At 38.3% G+C, this 12,254-nt stretch overlaps 2 protein-coding genes across 2 annotated transcripts; one reads left to right on the forward strand and one right to left on the reverse strand.

Annotated features, from left to right (window-relative positions):
• Positions 1-1,789: 1,789 nt before the first annotated feature.
• On the reverse strand, positions 1,790-6,411 carry phf23b (PHD finger protein 23b). The gene is made up of 5 exons (XM_067524067.1): positions 5,841-6,411; positions 4,542-4,573; positions 4,340-4,432; positions 3,628-4,243; positions 1,790-3,471 (listed from the first exon to the last, which is right to left on the reverse strand). The coding sequence occupies exons 1-5, from the start codon at positions 5,866-5,868 to the stop codon at positions 3,278-3,280; spliced, it is 963 nt and encodes a 320-aa protein (XP_067380168.1). The 5' UTR covers positions 5,869-6,411; the 3' UTR covers positions 1,790-3,277.
• A 2,602-nt stretch (positions 6,412-9,013) lies between these two features.
• Positions 9,014-11,705, forward strand: elp5 (elongator acetyltransferase complex subunit 5). Its single transcript, XM_067524069.1, has 9 exons — positions 9,014-9,149; positions 9,225-9,353; positions 9,446-9,506; positions 9,592-9,672; positions 10,199-10,410; positions 10,608-10,783; positions 10,868-10,963; positions 11,077-11,177; positions 11,271-11,705. The coding sequence occupies exons 2-9, from the start codon at positions 9,299-9,301 to the stop codon at positions 11,377-11,379; spliced, it is 891 nt and encodes a 296-aa protein (XP_067380170.1). The 5' UTR covers positions 9,014-9,149; positions 9,225-9,298; the 3' UTR covers positions 11,380-11,705.
• The last annotated feature ends 549 nt before the right edge of the window (positions 11,706-12,254 follow it).

Below are 12,254 nucleotides of genomic sequence, written 5' to 3' on the forward strand. Positions count from 1 at the left end.
CCGCCCTAGATGCATGGCTACAAATACCCTCCACACTGGCCAGCTTTTCAGAAGACCCAGAGTAAGATCTTTGAGGATAGAAAGCCAAAGACAAACAGAAGTTTTAAGGGTGAGCATTGTTGCTTTTGGAATTCCTCATCTTGCATGTTACTGTTTCCTTGCACTGACTAAGAAATGTGAAATTGCCTGATTTATTCTACATAGATGCTTTGCTCCTGGTGTGTACTGGCTCTTTACCTGCTGCTGGAGGAGATATCTGCTGTGGTACTTCCAAGCAGTTTCAGAAACAAAAGTGTAAGATCGTGTACACACTCCTTGTCACTTTTTGCACAAACACAGATTCTTTCTGGTATTTAATTATGTCCTTTATCACTGATTACTGTCCTCAGGAAATTGACTGGGTAGACCAAGAGCTCTTCATCCACTTGCCTGATCACTCAGATCAAGGAGATGTCTCTGTGGGGGATGCGGGCGATACAGGCAGAGATGTGCATGGCCGTCCCTCAAAGACTTTCATTGCTTCAACAGAGGACCTTCCTCTCCAACACCAAAACCAATTCCACTTCCACCATAAAGTCAATGAAAAGAGGTGAGTGAGCATGATAGTTACATGTATTAGAATTTTATTTTTTGTCTTTTTGTCCTTTCGGCTTATGCCACAGCGGATGATTGTCCGCATGTTGATTTGGCACAGTTTTTACACCGGATGCCCTTCCTGACGCAACCCTCCCTGGGCTTGGACCCAAGCTTGGAATGGTGTGGACAAGGGGAAAGGCTGTTAAGGGTTCAGTGTCTTGCCCAGAGACACTAACATATAGCTGGGCCTGGGGATTGAACCACTGATCCTGTGGTCAGTGGACGATTTGAGATTTGAGCTACAGCCGCCCCCTAGTTTCATATAATTTCAAAGTTTCAAAGTGTCACTTGTGTCTAATGAATGAGCCAGTGTACTTGGAAATGTTCACTCACACCTTAAGTAATGTAAATACCATGTAAAGAAAGATGTTGAACTTAGCGTGATAGAATCACAAATACTCTTTTTTATTATCTTTAGATTTTTTTGTAAAAAATTGTTTATCATAATTTAATTTTAAGCTAAACTGCTGCTGAATACCACAAACACACCAAAACTAACAAAGCATGGAATTTGCTGACAGTACCAAAATCAATACAAATTACTTTTGCCTTATTTTTTAGATTTGTTTTGGCGGTTGTTGATGTATTTGTGGATTTTTTTTTTTCTATTAAATAATTAACTGAACATGTCTTTTCAAATACAAAGTGCAGAGTGAATATACATTATGAATTAACTATGCATTCTTGAGTCACTGTACATCCGTGTTTTAGATTAAATTTGTTTATGTGTCCACAGGAGAAAAGTCACCCCCGTGGACTCAATTGGGAGCTTTCAAATGTCCAGTTCCCGAAACCGAAAGGTGAGTACAACCGAGACAAAACACTGTTAAACTGGCACTGCTAGTACACCAAAGAGAACAAGTTGTCTATACAATAACTCACAAACAAAGGATGCTTATGTCACTTGCCTGCATCATTAAGCCAATTCAAGTAGTATTCACGTAGTAATAACCATCCTGTATAGTTACTATTTGAATAACCTGATTCATCTTTAGCTATTTAAGAACTGAGCATTTATATAGTGTATGTTTGTGTTACAGGATGAAGCCTTCTACCAAGCCTGAAAAGAAACACACAAACTCCCTCTAGTGGTACAACCATTACAACACTTCAAATGCCTTTGTTTTTGAGAGTGACATAACTAAAAAACAACTTTTTATATGTTCCCAAAGACTTTTATTTTTCAAGCTACAATTAAAGAAAACAGACTGCAGAAAATATAGATTTTGTGGGTATTTTCTCTCTTCACTTTCACATATGTACAGTCAAAGAACAGGATATGTACACAGAATTGAAAAGATGTAGAGAGTGCAACTGCTACTGGAGACTTTCCAAAAATCTCCCACCAACAAAACGAAAAGCACATGGTAAAACCAAACAACATAATCAAATGCCACACCCTAAAGTGGCATCGACTTATTTTCTGTACACTACAATTTTGTTCTCAATTGAGATAATCTTATGTCCAGTCTCTGATGTGGGTGAATCTCTAATCCCGCTTCTCAGAAAGTTAAGAAATAAACAATTAAATGAAATAGAAAAGCAAATATTTTACAACCATTCTTAAACTAGCTTTAGATCCACTTTGACATTTTAAAGCCAAACCTCTCATCTTACAGCAACATTACCCCCCTCATATCAGATGAATTATTAACATGAAAATACACAAAAAAAAAATTAAAACACACAAACAAAACCAAAACATCAAAATTTAAACAGCTTTCAATGTAAATGTTGTTCATGGTAAATGGCTATCGAAGTTGGATTAACAAGCCAGACAGGGAGAAACACTAAGCGCTCAATCGTGAATGTACGCAGCTACATGCTAAGTACAGATTCTATTCTCAATACCATCCATATAAGCAGTGGAAATGGTATTTAGGTTTACAGTTAAAAAGTGCACTGCTTTAAGAATTGTCTGTGTGCAATTTGAAATTTAGCAATGTAGATGCCATTGCAGAAAAATAAACGTTAGCCGATTCAGTGAAGTCAAAGATCACTTGTTCTAGAGGAGTGAGATTTCTACATAGCAACGCATCAGCAGTCGCCACAAATATATAACCTAAATGTGAAAAGAAATATAAGAAGGATGAGCTGCCCATGTAGCATTATGACATACTTCTAAACATAAAACAGGAGTGACCTCTTCAATCTCTAAGATACATTTTGTGTAAAACTTGCATTGATTTAAAGTTGGGAAGAAATGGGCATCAAACTGAAAATGATATTTCTAAAAGAAATTTTCACTGATTTCTCAACGTCCTCAAGATAAAATCTGCCCTCAAATCGAGAACAATGAACAGTGAAAAATGATGTACACGTCACCAGCACAATATACAACAATAAAGCCAATTAATGTGAATCAATTAGTAACAAATTAATGAGTCTCCACTGTCACTGTTGCCTTTTGTCCAAGTCTTCACAGTGGCCAAAAAAAGCCTAAGTATTTAAAGAAAGTTGAAAAAAGACAGGGATAAATAAGAATGGTTATGATTGTCAAAAGAAACTCTACAAACTGACAATACACTTGCCATCCACGTGATAATTTAGGCTGTTTTGGCTGTAGGCATCAAAGAAAAGAAGTGTCAGAGGACAGCAAAAACAAGGTCGGTGCTCTTTGTCCCAACAACCTAGTCATTTTCTAGGTGTCTTTTTTATGTCCTGAGCGCCGCAAGTCCCTGCACTTGTGGCAGTAAAAGATGTCGGGAACGTTGGACTTCTTGATCTTTGCGCATGACAAGTGCACCCATATGCCGCACTGGTTGCACTCGATCATTGGCCGTCCTGCGAAAGGCTTCCCACAGTAACAGGTGATTAAGTCCCATGAATCATCCCCTGTGTAATTAAAAGGAAACAGTTTTAAGATTTTATAGCTCATAAAAAGGATAGTGTACATAAAGCAGTGGAAAAAAAGATGTCAGAAGTTACATTAAATGGCATTAAACACCCTATGAAATGTACACATTTATTTTAAAGGTGACAATACCATACCTGACTCAACCATGATGTCTTCATCCGCAATCCAGGTCTCACCCTCACTGGAGCTCATCTCCGCTTCCCTCATGGACTCGTCTGGCTGCACCTTCCCCAGGCCTGGCATGCTTGGAGTGGAGCCCCCATGCCCTGTCAGCTCCTCTCTCACAGGTCGTACCTCTGTATGAGAATGCCGTGCCTCTGAGTCTGTCTCACTTTGAGCAGCTGAAGTCTTGAGCTTCTTAGTTTTTGGCTGTTTTGAGTTTTTACTGCGTTTGATGCGTGCCCTTTTTTCGCCTTCACTACTGCCACTATCTGCTGCTGTCATGCCAGAACCCAGTGACAACTTTTTCAGTTTTTTGTCCTTCTTGCGCTCTGCCTTAGTGCTGGCTTGGCTCTCATACAGAGAGTCTTTAAGACGCATCTTGTCCAGTAGAGTGCTGTCCGAGTGCATGTGGCGAATATTTTTGCCCTTATTTGCTCGGGCTTTACGGACAAACGTATGGATGGTGTGAATGTCAGAGCTTCCATGTGCCCAAGCATTACCCATGCTGCTGCTTCCTCCGCCGCCTCCATCTGCTGACAACCCTGAACTGTGTGCAGAGCTAGATGACGTCGGAGACCATGAGCTTTCCTAGAAGAAAAAAAAAAACAAAAAACACCACACTGGTGTTTACTCACAGTTTGAGCAAAGTGTGGAAATGGTTATCCACTATCCAAAGCAACTTACCTCCTTTGGACTGGGGATGTAACCGGCATATGCCAGGACAAAGCTACAGAACTTGTTGAAGTCCTCAACTGTCCTCTTTTTCCTTTCTGTGGGCTATAGAAAACACATGCCTTTGTTTAAAAAGTTGGGCTAATCCAACAACGCTTACACCAATAGAGGGCTACTGAAAATAATGGTCAACAAATTCAAATTGCAAACTCACCAAAGGTTCCGTTTTGCACGTCAAAAGTGAATCTGGCAGAAGGAAACAAAATACTTGTAAGAAACACCAAACACAGGGCTAAAGCTAGCATCGGTTTGCTAACCTGTCTTAATAACTTAATGTGGGTTATTAGAGATTAGCGAATCGAGCTTGTTTAGAATCATCTTTTGATTAGTTAGGCCCATATTAAATCACACCCACCGAGTTTATTGGTACCATCAGAGCAGAAAATAACAAATCTGTCATCGGATGCAACGCTAAACACTGCAACCGGTGTGGCTCGGTCATTACTTTAACTCTACCGCTAAGGTTAAAAAGTCTGATGGTTTGGGTATGTCAAACACTTGTTCTCCGGTTTTATATTAAAGTTAAAACAAGTAATTGGCTCTGCAAAAATGTAAGTAACGAGTAAATTTTTTGGACTGTTGTAGTTTTTGCACTGTCTGCCTAGCATCTCTGTTAGCAGGTAGAATAGCTAGCTGACATTTATAAGGGAAGCTAACAACACGCTATGCCGTCAGAAGCAACAATGGCAAATATGGTTGGGACTAGTGCTGCTATATAAATGTAAGTTAATTAACATTATATATAGATATATATCTATATATAATGACATGCAATGAAAATCGACAAAGACCACAGCGATTTACTATGGGCTAGTATTAATATTAATTTTAAACGGAGAAGGGTGTACTAATAATCCAGCATCTTACAGCTAGTTAACTAGTTAGCTCATCACGCTGGCTTCTTAATATGAAAGTAGGAAGCTCCATAGCTTGATGCTAGCACGGTGTGTCTTTTAATTGACAACATTGAAATGGGCGTTATTTTTAGAAGTAATGGTGTTCGTTGTCGACAATAAAGACAGTCTAACGTTAATTGAAAACTGACACGTTAGGGTGTTTCAGTGAGGAGGCAGCCTACCGTTAGTTGTCCAGCTACTAACTATTAAGTAAATGTAAGCTAGCTGGATCGGCGCCTTAACTGACTAGCAAGCTAACCTAGCTGTAATATGCTAACGTTGGGGCTGGCAGTTAGTTGATTGTGACAATTTCGAGAAGGTGTAATCACTCCAATATACCGTTCACTGCATTTTCAGGACAAATGGCAGTTTAGTCAAGACCATAGTGTGCTATTAATTTGGCTACGCAACCAAACGTTAGCAATAACGTTAGCCGTAACTTAGGTTAGCGTCTTAATGTCAGCTACACGACAGACATGTTTAAACGGTAAAAAGATTGACATCCCACGGGCACATTTTTGTTTAATCGCTCGTCGCGGTGCATTGGTGAAACATACCTTGGTGCTCGGACATTATGTCAAGCATTGTCGCCTTGCCGACAAGGCCTCGATGCAACAAACAGAAGCAGCAGGCGAGCTAGCCGGAGAGTAGCGGCCGTCGCGCTCTGCCTTCCACCGGCGTGGCTGCACCGTACCGCCTGACAGCTTTGGTACCAGCAAGCCAATGGCGCTTAAAACCGGCGATACTCTTCTTCAAAATTCAACTCGGTGTGTATCGAAGCTGTTATAGTCCTTAGTCTGTATATTTCACCTCAGCTAACAGCCAAAGCAATCCGCCTCTGAACTGTCGCCACACTAACGTTATTAGCCTGACAAATACTAATTCCTCCGTCGCTAAAGCTCCTGCTTCTTCGTCACGGCAGTAGTAAATCCATCGGTAGGAAAAGGGAAAACCGCCAAAAAGCCATTTACTGAACGCTACTACGTGTTATTGCAGGTTCCCAATACAAACTTCTAATGCGAAGTTTTTTCATTTCTTTACTGTCGGACCGCCGATCGCCTGGAGTTTTTACTCTATTCCGCTCTGTCCTCTCCGTGCGCGGCAGAAGCCTCTTGAGGGTGCCAGCGCAGTGTTCCCCGTGGGGTATTCTGGGTATTGTAGGTTATTGTACAGTCACTCACATATAATCAGGTAGGCGTGCAATGTTAGTAAACTACATTTCCTATATACAATGTATTAATGGGCCTGCTGGGATATGGCGTTTTTGAGAATGTAAGACCTCTGTAAGAAGTCTGTAAACCTTCAGGGCATTGCAACATATCATATCAAACATACCCCTCAAGGTAGAAATGGGAAAATGTTTCCTTGAGCAGAGCAGGGAAAAAAAGGCAATACCGAAATAACTTTATCGTGCTTACGGGCAGATCTGCTTTTCAAGCATGTTAATTTTCCAGGGAGAGAAGTACCGTATTACATTTACTCACGTTACTCCCCAGCAGTGCAGTGTCGGTCCAATCCGGTAGAAATTGGGGATGGTTGCGTCAGGAAGGGCATTCGGCGTAAAAACTGTGTTAAATCAACACGTGGACATGTTGCTGTGGCGACCCTGAACTCACGGGATAAGCCGAAAAGACAAAAAAATTGTACTTTTGGAGTATTTGTTAAAAACTGTAATGTTACTTGCACGTAAGTATATATTTTAGATTTTATTCTATATTTAAGTAAAGCACTTAAATAATACTAACGTTTGCCATAGGAAATAACGTGATATCCTGTGCAATGACCGTGAGTCAGGTGCTCCATGCAAGGCGACAAACGAGAAGTCTGTCCCAGAACTAAGCTGAAGTCCTGAGACGGACTGCCGATCTGTCCACTGAGTCAGGGAGTTAAAAAACGAATGAGATAGAAATCACCGTTATAACATGATCTAATTATTTCTGCTATACTATTACTTTATCACGTTTTTGCTGTGCATGTTAACATTGTAACCTAACATTGTTTTCTTCTGATATCATTTATATTCTGAAGACAACATGGTGTCAAAATCTGTTATATGCCACATTCCACTGTTATATAGTAAATGCTTTACACGTATATCTACCATACTGGTACCCCAAACGCTTTACACTGCTTCTGATTCCCCTATTTGCACTCATAGTCACACACACACACAATCACACACAGGTAGGGGAACTGCTATGCAGCTAGCCTACACTAATTGGGTTTCAGTGTCTTGCTCAAGGACGATTCGACATGTGACCAGAGAAGCTACCACCACGCTGGGATTGGTGGATAACGGCTCGTCCTCCTGAGCCACCATAGCTCCGCACTGTCTGCATTGTCTGGGTGAGGATAAGAGGATACAAAAGTAACTAGTAACGTTTACTAAAACTGCTACGTTTTAAGTAATTGTACTTGTACTTGATAAGTATTTTATTACAGTAACTAGTTGATTAAGTAACTTTAAGTAAGTTTCTAACTGCAAAAGGATGAATCCTGCTTTGGACAGTATAAATCCCCCCCTGCTTTATAAATATATCATTATTCCTTATACAAACCAATTACGTGTACTTGTGCTTTTGCTTCAATTTCAATAAATCCTTTTTAAAAAGTCCTGTAGTTTAATTAGTCCCCTCCTTTCAAATGTACAAAGACACTTTTAAGGATAGTAAATGAAAGTTTTATAAAAGTTATTAAATTGTGTATAGAAATATCGTGAATAGTCTTTTTTACTAGAAAAGGCCTTTTTTTTTTGAAAGCACAGGTTTGGGGAAAATGATTGAAAGCTTAAGGATATAGTTTGACTTATGGTCAAGTGAAAAGTCAAACTGGCAAAAAAGACCTCTAATTGATTACTGTGACATGTTGGATGGTCATTGTTTTTTTAAGGAATTATGAACTTATTATGGAATAATATGAATTATGAATTATTGAAATATAAAGAATGCCGTTTTAATAACAGCTTTTCCCATAGGTTTACCTGAAACAAAAATAGATTTCTTTATACAAAACGGGCAAATTGGAGGTTTACGTAAACACTACTCTGTTAAAAGTTTCTATAACAAAAATAATAAACCATTTTGTGGATTTGATCATCCACAGTTGAAGATAAAGTAAAAAAGAGAAAGTGACCGTGAACTACATATATAGAAATTCTGGCTAGAGACAGAGAAAATGAACTCCATGCAATGCACAGACTTGCCCTCAAACAAAATCTCCTTAAAATGTCTGCAGCCTATTCTATAAGGATATAGAAGTAGAGATGTGAAATATAGATGTGAAATATAGTGAATATAGATATAGATTGATGCAGCTCAGAGACTAAAAGCAAACTAAGTAGAATTACAGCTATAGTAAAATTTAATACAAAGTGAAAAACACAGTGGCAAAGGTTATGAGATTAAAAACAATTGGAAAGTAGGCAAGAAAAAAACACCTGAACTGGGACAAAGTAAAATAAACCCATCCTTATACTTTACAGGAAATCATCCAAGTGGGTACAGCAGTATCTGTTACCAGAGCCTGGAATTGTGTCATTTTATTTCTTACCCCAAATAAACAAATAATAAAAAACTGGCCATTTCAATGTTACTGTGTTTTGTTGATCTTGATCTTGAGCATTATGTTGAGATTACACTAAATTCCTTTCTCTTGGTACTTGATAAAATTAATCTGAATCTTTATTTTTCAATGACTGACTGTAAGAACATGAGCGTTTGTTGTTTTATGAAAGGTGGGTGGCGCTAGTGATACGCTCGACTGCAGTTCACCACTAACGAAGAAGAATAAACCCCAAACATACAACGTCGCGAACCATGCTGAACGTGTCCTGGGCAGGGAGTGTTCCCTTTAAAATATAACTTCTTGTGAGTGTTAAGTGGCCTTAATTTTCAACGCTAAAAACGCTCCTTTTCTGTCTTTTAATTGGTTTTGTTGCTTAGTTTTCACGTTGAATAAGGTGGTGAGACAGAAGGATGCTAACTAGCTGAAGCTAGCCTACAATTTACGTAGTGCAATGTTGCCTGAATTACTGCAAGGCACTGACGCTGGAGGGCTTATCATAATACAAGGTAACTGCTTAATATGTTGTAGATTCTAGTCTAAATTGTCAACAATAACATCGCAGTTATAATAGCGATGTGGTTTATTCTTTAATTGATAGATTCGGTTAATTATTCTGGTCGACACCTCCTTAAAAGCTTCATCAATGCTGCATTGAACAGGTATTAAAAATAAAATAGATTGTGATATGTTCAATTACTTATCAATGTTGTTAGTAATCTGTGTTGACCTATTTTATGTATCTAGGGAAGAAGCTGTCCATGTCATTGGGTTTGAGATCAGTGACACAGAGCTGAAAGATGGATTGAAAGAAACACTTACTGAGAGGTAAAATTAGTGCTAAAGATACGTCCATTAACAGAGAACTAATAGCCACATACTTCTGTTTTGTGTAATACATCACTATCTATTAAAATGTGAATTTCAACATCATTGGTTCCATCTTCAGTGTGAGAACTTCATATGTTTGAGAACCCAAATGTTTTCAGTCTACAAAAATAAAATGAATTGGCCTCACTGTTCGAATACTTTTGAAAGGGAATGTATTTCTACATTATATTCCTGTGAGGTTTATTTTGAGGATTAAGCATAAAAATAAATTTATCTGAAATTGAAACGCAACATGTCATGAGTACTTTAAATAATAATATAAAAGGTTGAAATATTTTTATAATTAAACAAAGCACAAATATATGTTATAAACAGGAAATGATGCACACTTGCAAAATGCAATATTTTTCTTCCTTTTTTAAAAAATTTTATATTATAAAAACTCCATCGGCCTCAACCTTTTTTAATTACACTGTCCAATTTATAACCAAACTGACTGACAAACATGTTTTTGCCACTTCAGGCTACACTTTCACAATGCTTTTAAAGACCCTCTTGGATGGACTGATCACCCAGATTTCACAGTTCACCATTTTAATTTGGAGGAACTTACACATATGGTCCAGCAAACATCACACTCCAAACCAGCTACCTTAGTAATCGACTCTCTTTCATTGGTTTTGAGGCATGTCAGTCCTCCTACTGTTTGCAAGACTCTTCAGCAACTTAAAAAAGGTAACAAATTAATTTGTATACACCTGCCAATGTGATTCCTAGATTTTATGTAGTTTTACAGAAAGAAGATATTAAATACAGGCTTTAAGAGTGACAAGCTAAAGAACCTTGCACTAGTGCAAGGGCGATGTCAAACTGTGTATTAATATTTACTACTCTGCTGTAAGACCCGGGGGTAATTTTTCTGTTTTCTTTAGGGGAAGCTGTAAGAAGTATTATTAGTTTGCTCCACACAGACATTCATCAGAGAGGTACTGTGGGAAGTGTATGCCATTTGGCTAATTCAGTCATCACTGTGGCACCTGGAATAAACGGAGATGAAGCAGTGGCTAAGATAACAAAGCGCTTAAAGTCTGGAAAGGTTATACAAGATGTAAGCATTCCTTCCTTCCTGAGATGAGTATTTTGTGTTTATACACTTTTTGATAATTATTGATAACCTTGTTTTTGTGTTCAGGAGAAGGTTTTTAACATCAAAGAGGATTTTACAGTCATAGTACAGGGTAAGCCCAGCCATACTGGACTGAGACAGGATGAACCTGAGGAACTGCAGGTGAAATTGTTTTTTGTCCTTTCGGCTTATCGGTTTATTAAGTCATATCATCCGAATAAGTAAAGCGTTCAGACATGGCATGACAGAATGTCTTTTTTTTTGTGTTTCTGCAGACGGACCCAACTGCTAACTTGACTTTCAACCTTCGCTTATCTGACACAGAGCGTGAGGCAAAGGAGAAACTTGCACTTCCCTTTATCTTCAGTAAAGAGAAGTGAGAAGCGTTCTTACAAATATCTAATTTTACAACACATCTTATTTAATAGTTTTGCCACAATCTAAAATTTCTATTTGATGTTTTCTAAAGGAAAACAGCTCTGCTTCATTCAGGCCCAGGTTCAGGACGAATTCTTTATGAGCCTGATGCCAATGATGACTATGACGAGGAGGATCCAGATGATGATCTTGATGTGTAAAAGTTATGTCATAAATCCACTGAAGGCAGAGAAGATAATGTGTTTCAAGAAACTGAGTAACCTTCAGTGGTGAAGTTTCAAAGTCTTATCACGATCACATGAGGCTTTGTAGATGTAACATTATGCCTAAACAACTGTACGAAGTCTGTATTACATATATTAAAAATATTGATCAACTGCATTTTAAAAATATACAATGGTTTAATATGTTCTCTTTGTGCTTGCATGGGTTTCCTCCCACAGTCCAAAAACGTGTTACCTACTAACGTGTTACGTTAGTTACGTGTTACGTTAGTTGGTGACTATAAATTGTCTGTGAACGTAAATGGTTGTCTGTTCGTGTATATCTCTCTGTACTGGTGACCTGTCCAGAGTGTACCCCACTTCTTGCCTAATGAAAGCTGAGATAGGCTTTATTATCATTTGCCAGGCACTCTGACATAGCGTGTACCTAATAAAATGGAAGAAAATAAGTGTAACTAAATTTTTTGCGGTAATGAGACAGTTATAATAGCGTTCCCTGCCAAATGTTATTATATAATGGATACAATAACTAAAAAAGTATCAACCCATACATAGAGTAGTAAATCGTTTTCATGATGATTAATTTTTTAACACAGAGTGATAATGAGGCTTAATGACACCACCTATGTCCCTGTGGAAAACATACACACGTGCCATAAAGAATTACCGTAGGGCTACCAGATTACACCAATATTTAAATAGAATCAGGTTAACTGGTTGTCTATGTTTGTGCACACAAGAAATTTGACATTGGTTTCTACTGGTTTTCAGTAAAAGAAAATACACATGGACAGACAATAAGCATGAAATAGGCTGGACAAAAAGTAAACAAATCACCTACAACATTGTTA

This window comes from Channa argus, chromosome 12 (genome assembly GCF_033026475.1).
Source record: "Channa argus isolate prfri chromosome 12, Channa argus male v1.0, whole genome shotgun sequence".
NCBI classification, from domain to species: domain Eukaryota; kingdom Metazoa; phylum Chordata; class Actinopteri; order Anabantiformes; family Channidae; genus Channa; species Channa argus.

Coding starts and splice junctions, on each gene's coding strand:
- phf23b (XM_067524067.1), bottom strand. CDS start 5,868: ATGCTTGACATAATGTCCGAGCACCAAG. Junction 4,433..4,541: donor CGTGCAAAACGGAACCTTTG/GTGAGTTTGCAA, acceptor TGTTTTCTATAG/CCCACAGAAAGGAAAAAGAG. Junction 3,472..3,627: donor AGACATCATGGTTGAGTCAG/GTATGGTATTGT, acceptor TTAATTACACAG/GGGATGATTCATGGGACTTA.
- elp5 (XM_067524069.1), top strand. CDS start 9,299: ATGTTGCCTGAATTACTGCAAGGCACTGACGCTGGAGGGCTTATCATA. Junction 10,411..10,607: donor TCTTCAGCAACTTAAAAAAG/GTAACAAATTAA, acceptor TGTTTTCTTTAG/GGGAAGCTGTAAGAAGTATT. Junction 11,178..11,270: donor TTTATCTTCAGTAAAGAGAA/GTGAGAAGCGTT, acceptor TGTTTTCTAAAG/GAAAACAGCTCTGCTTCATT.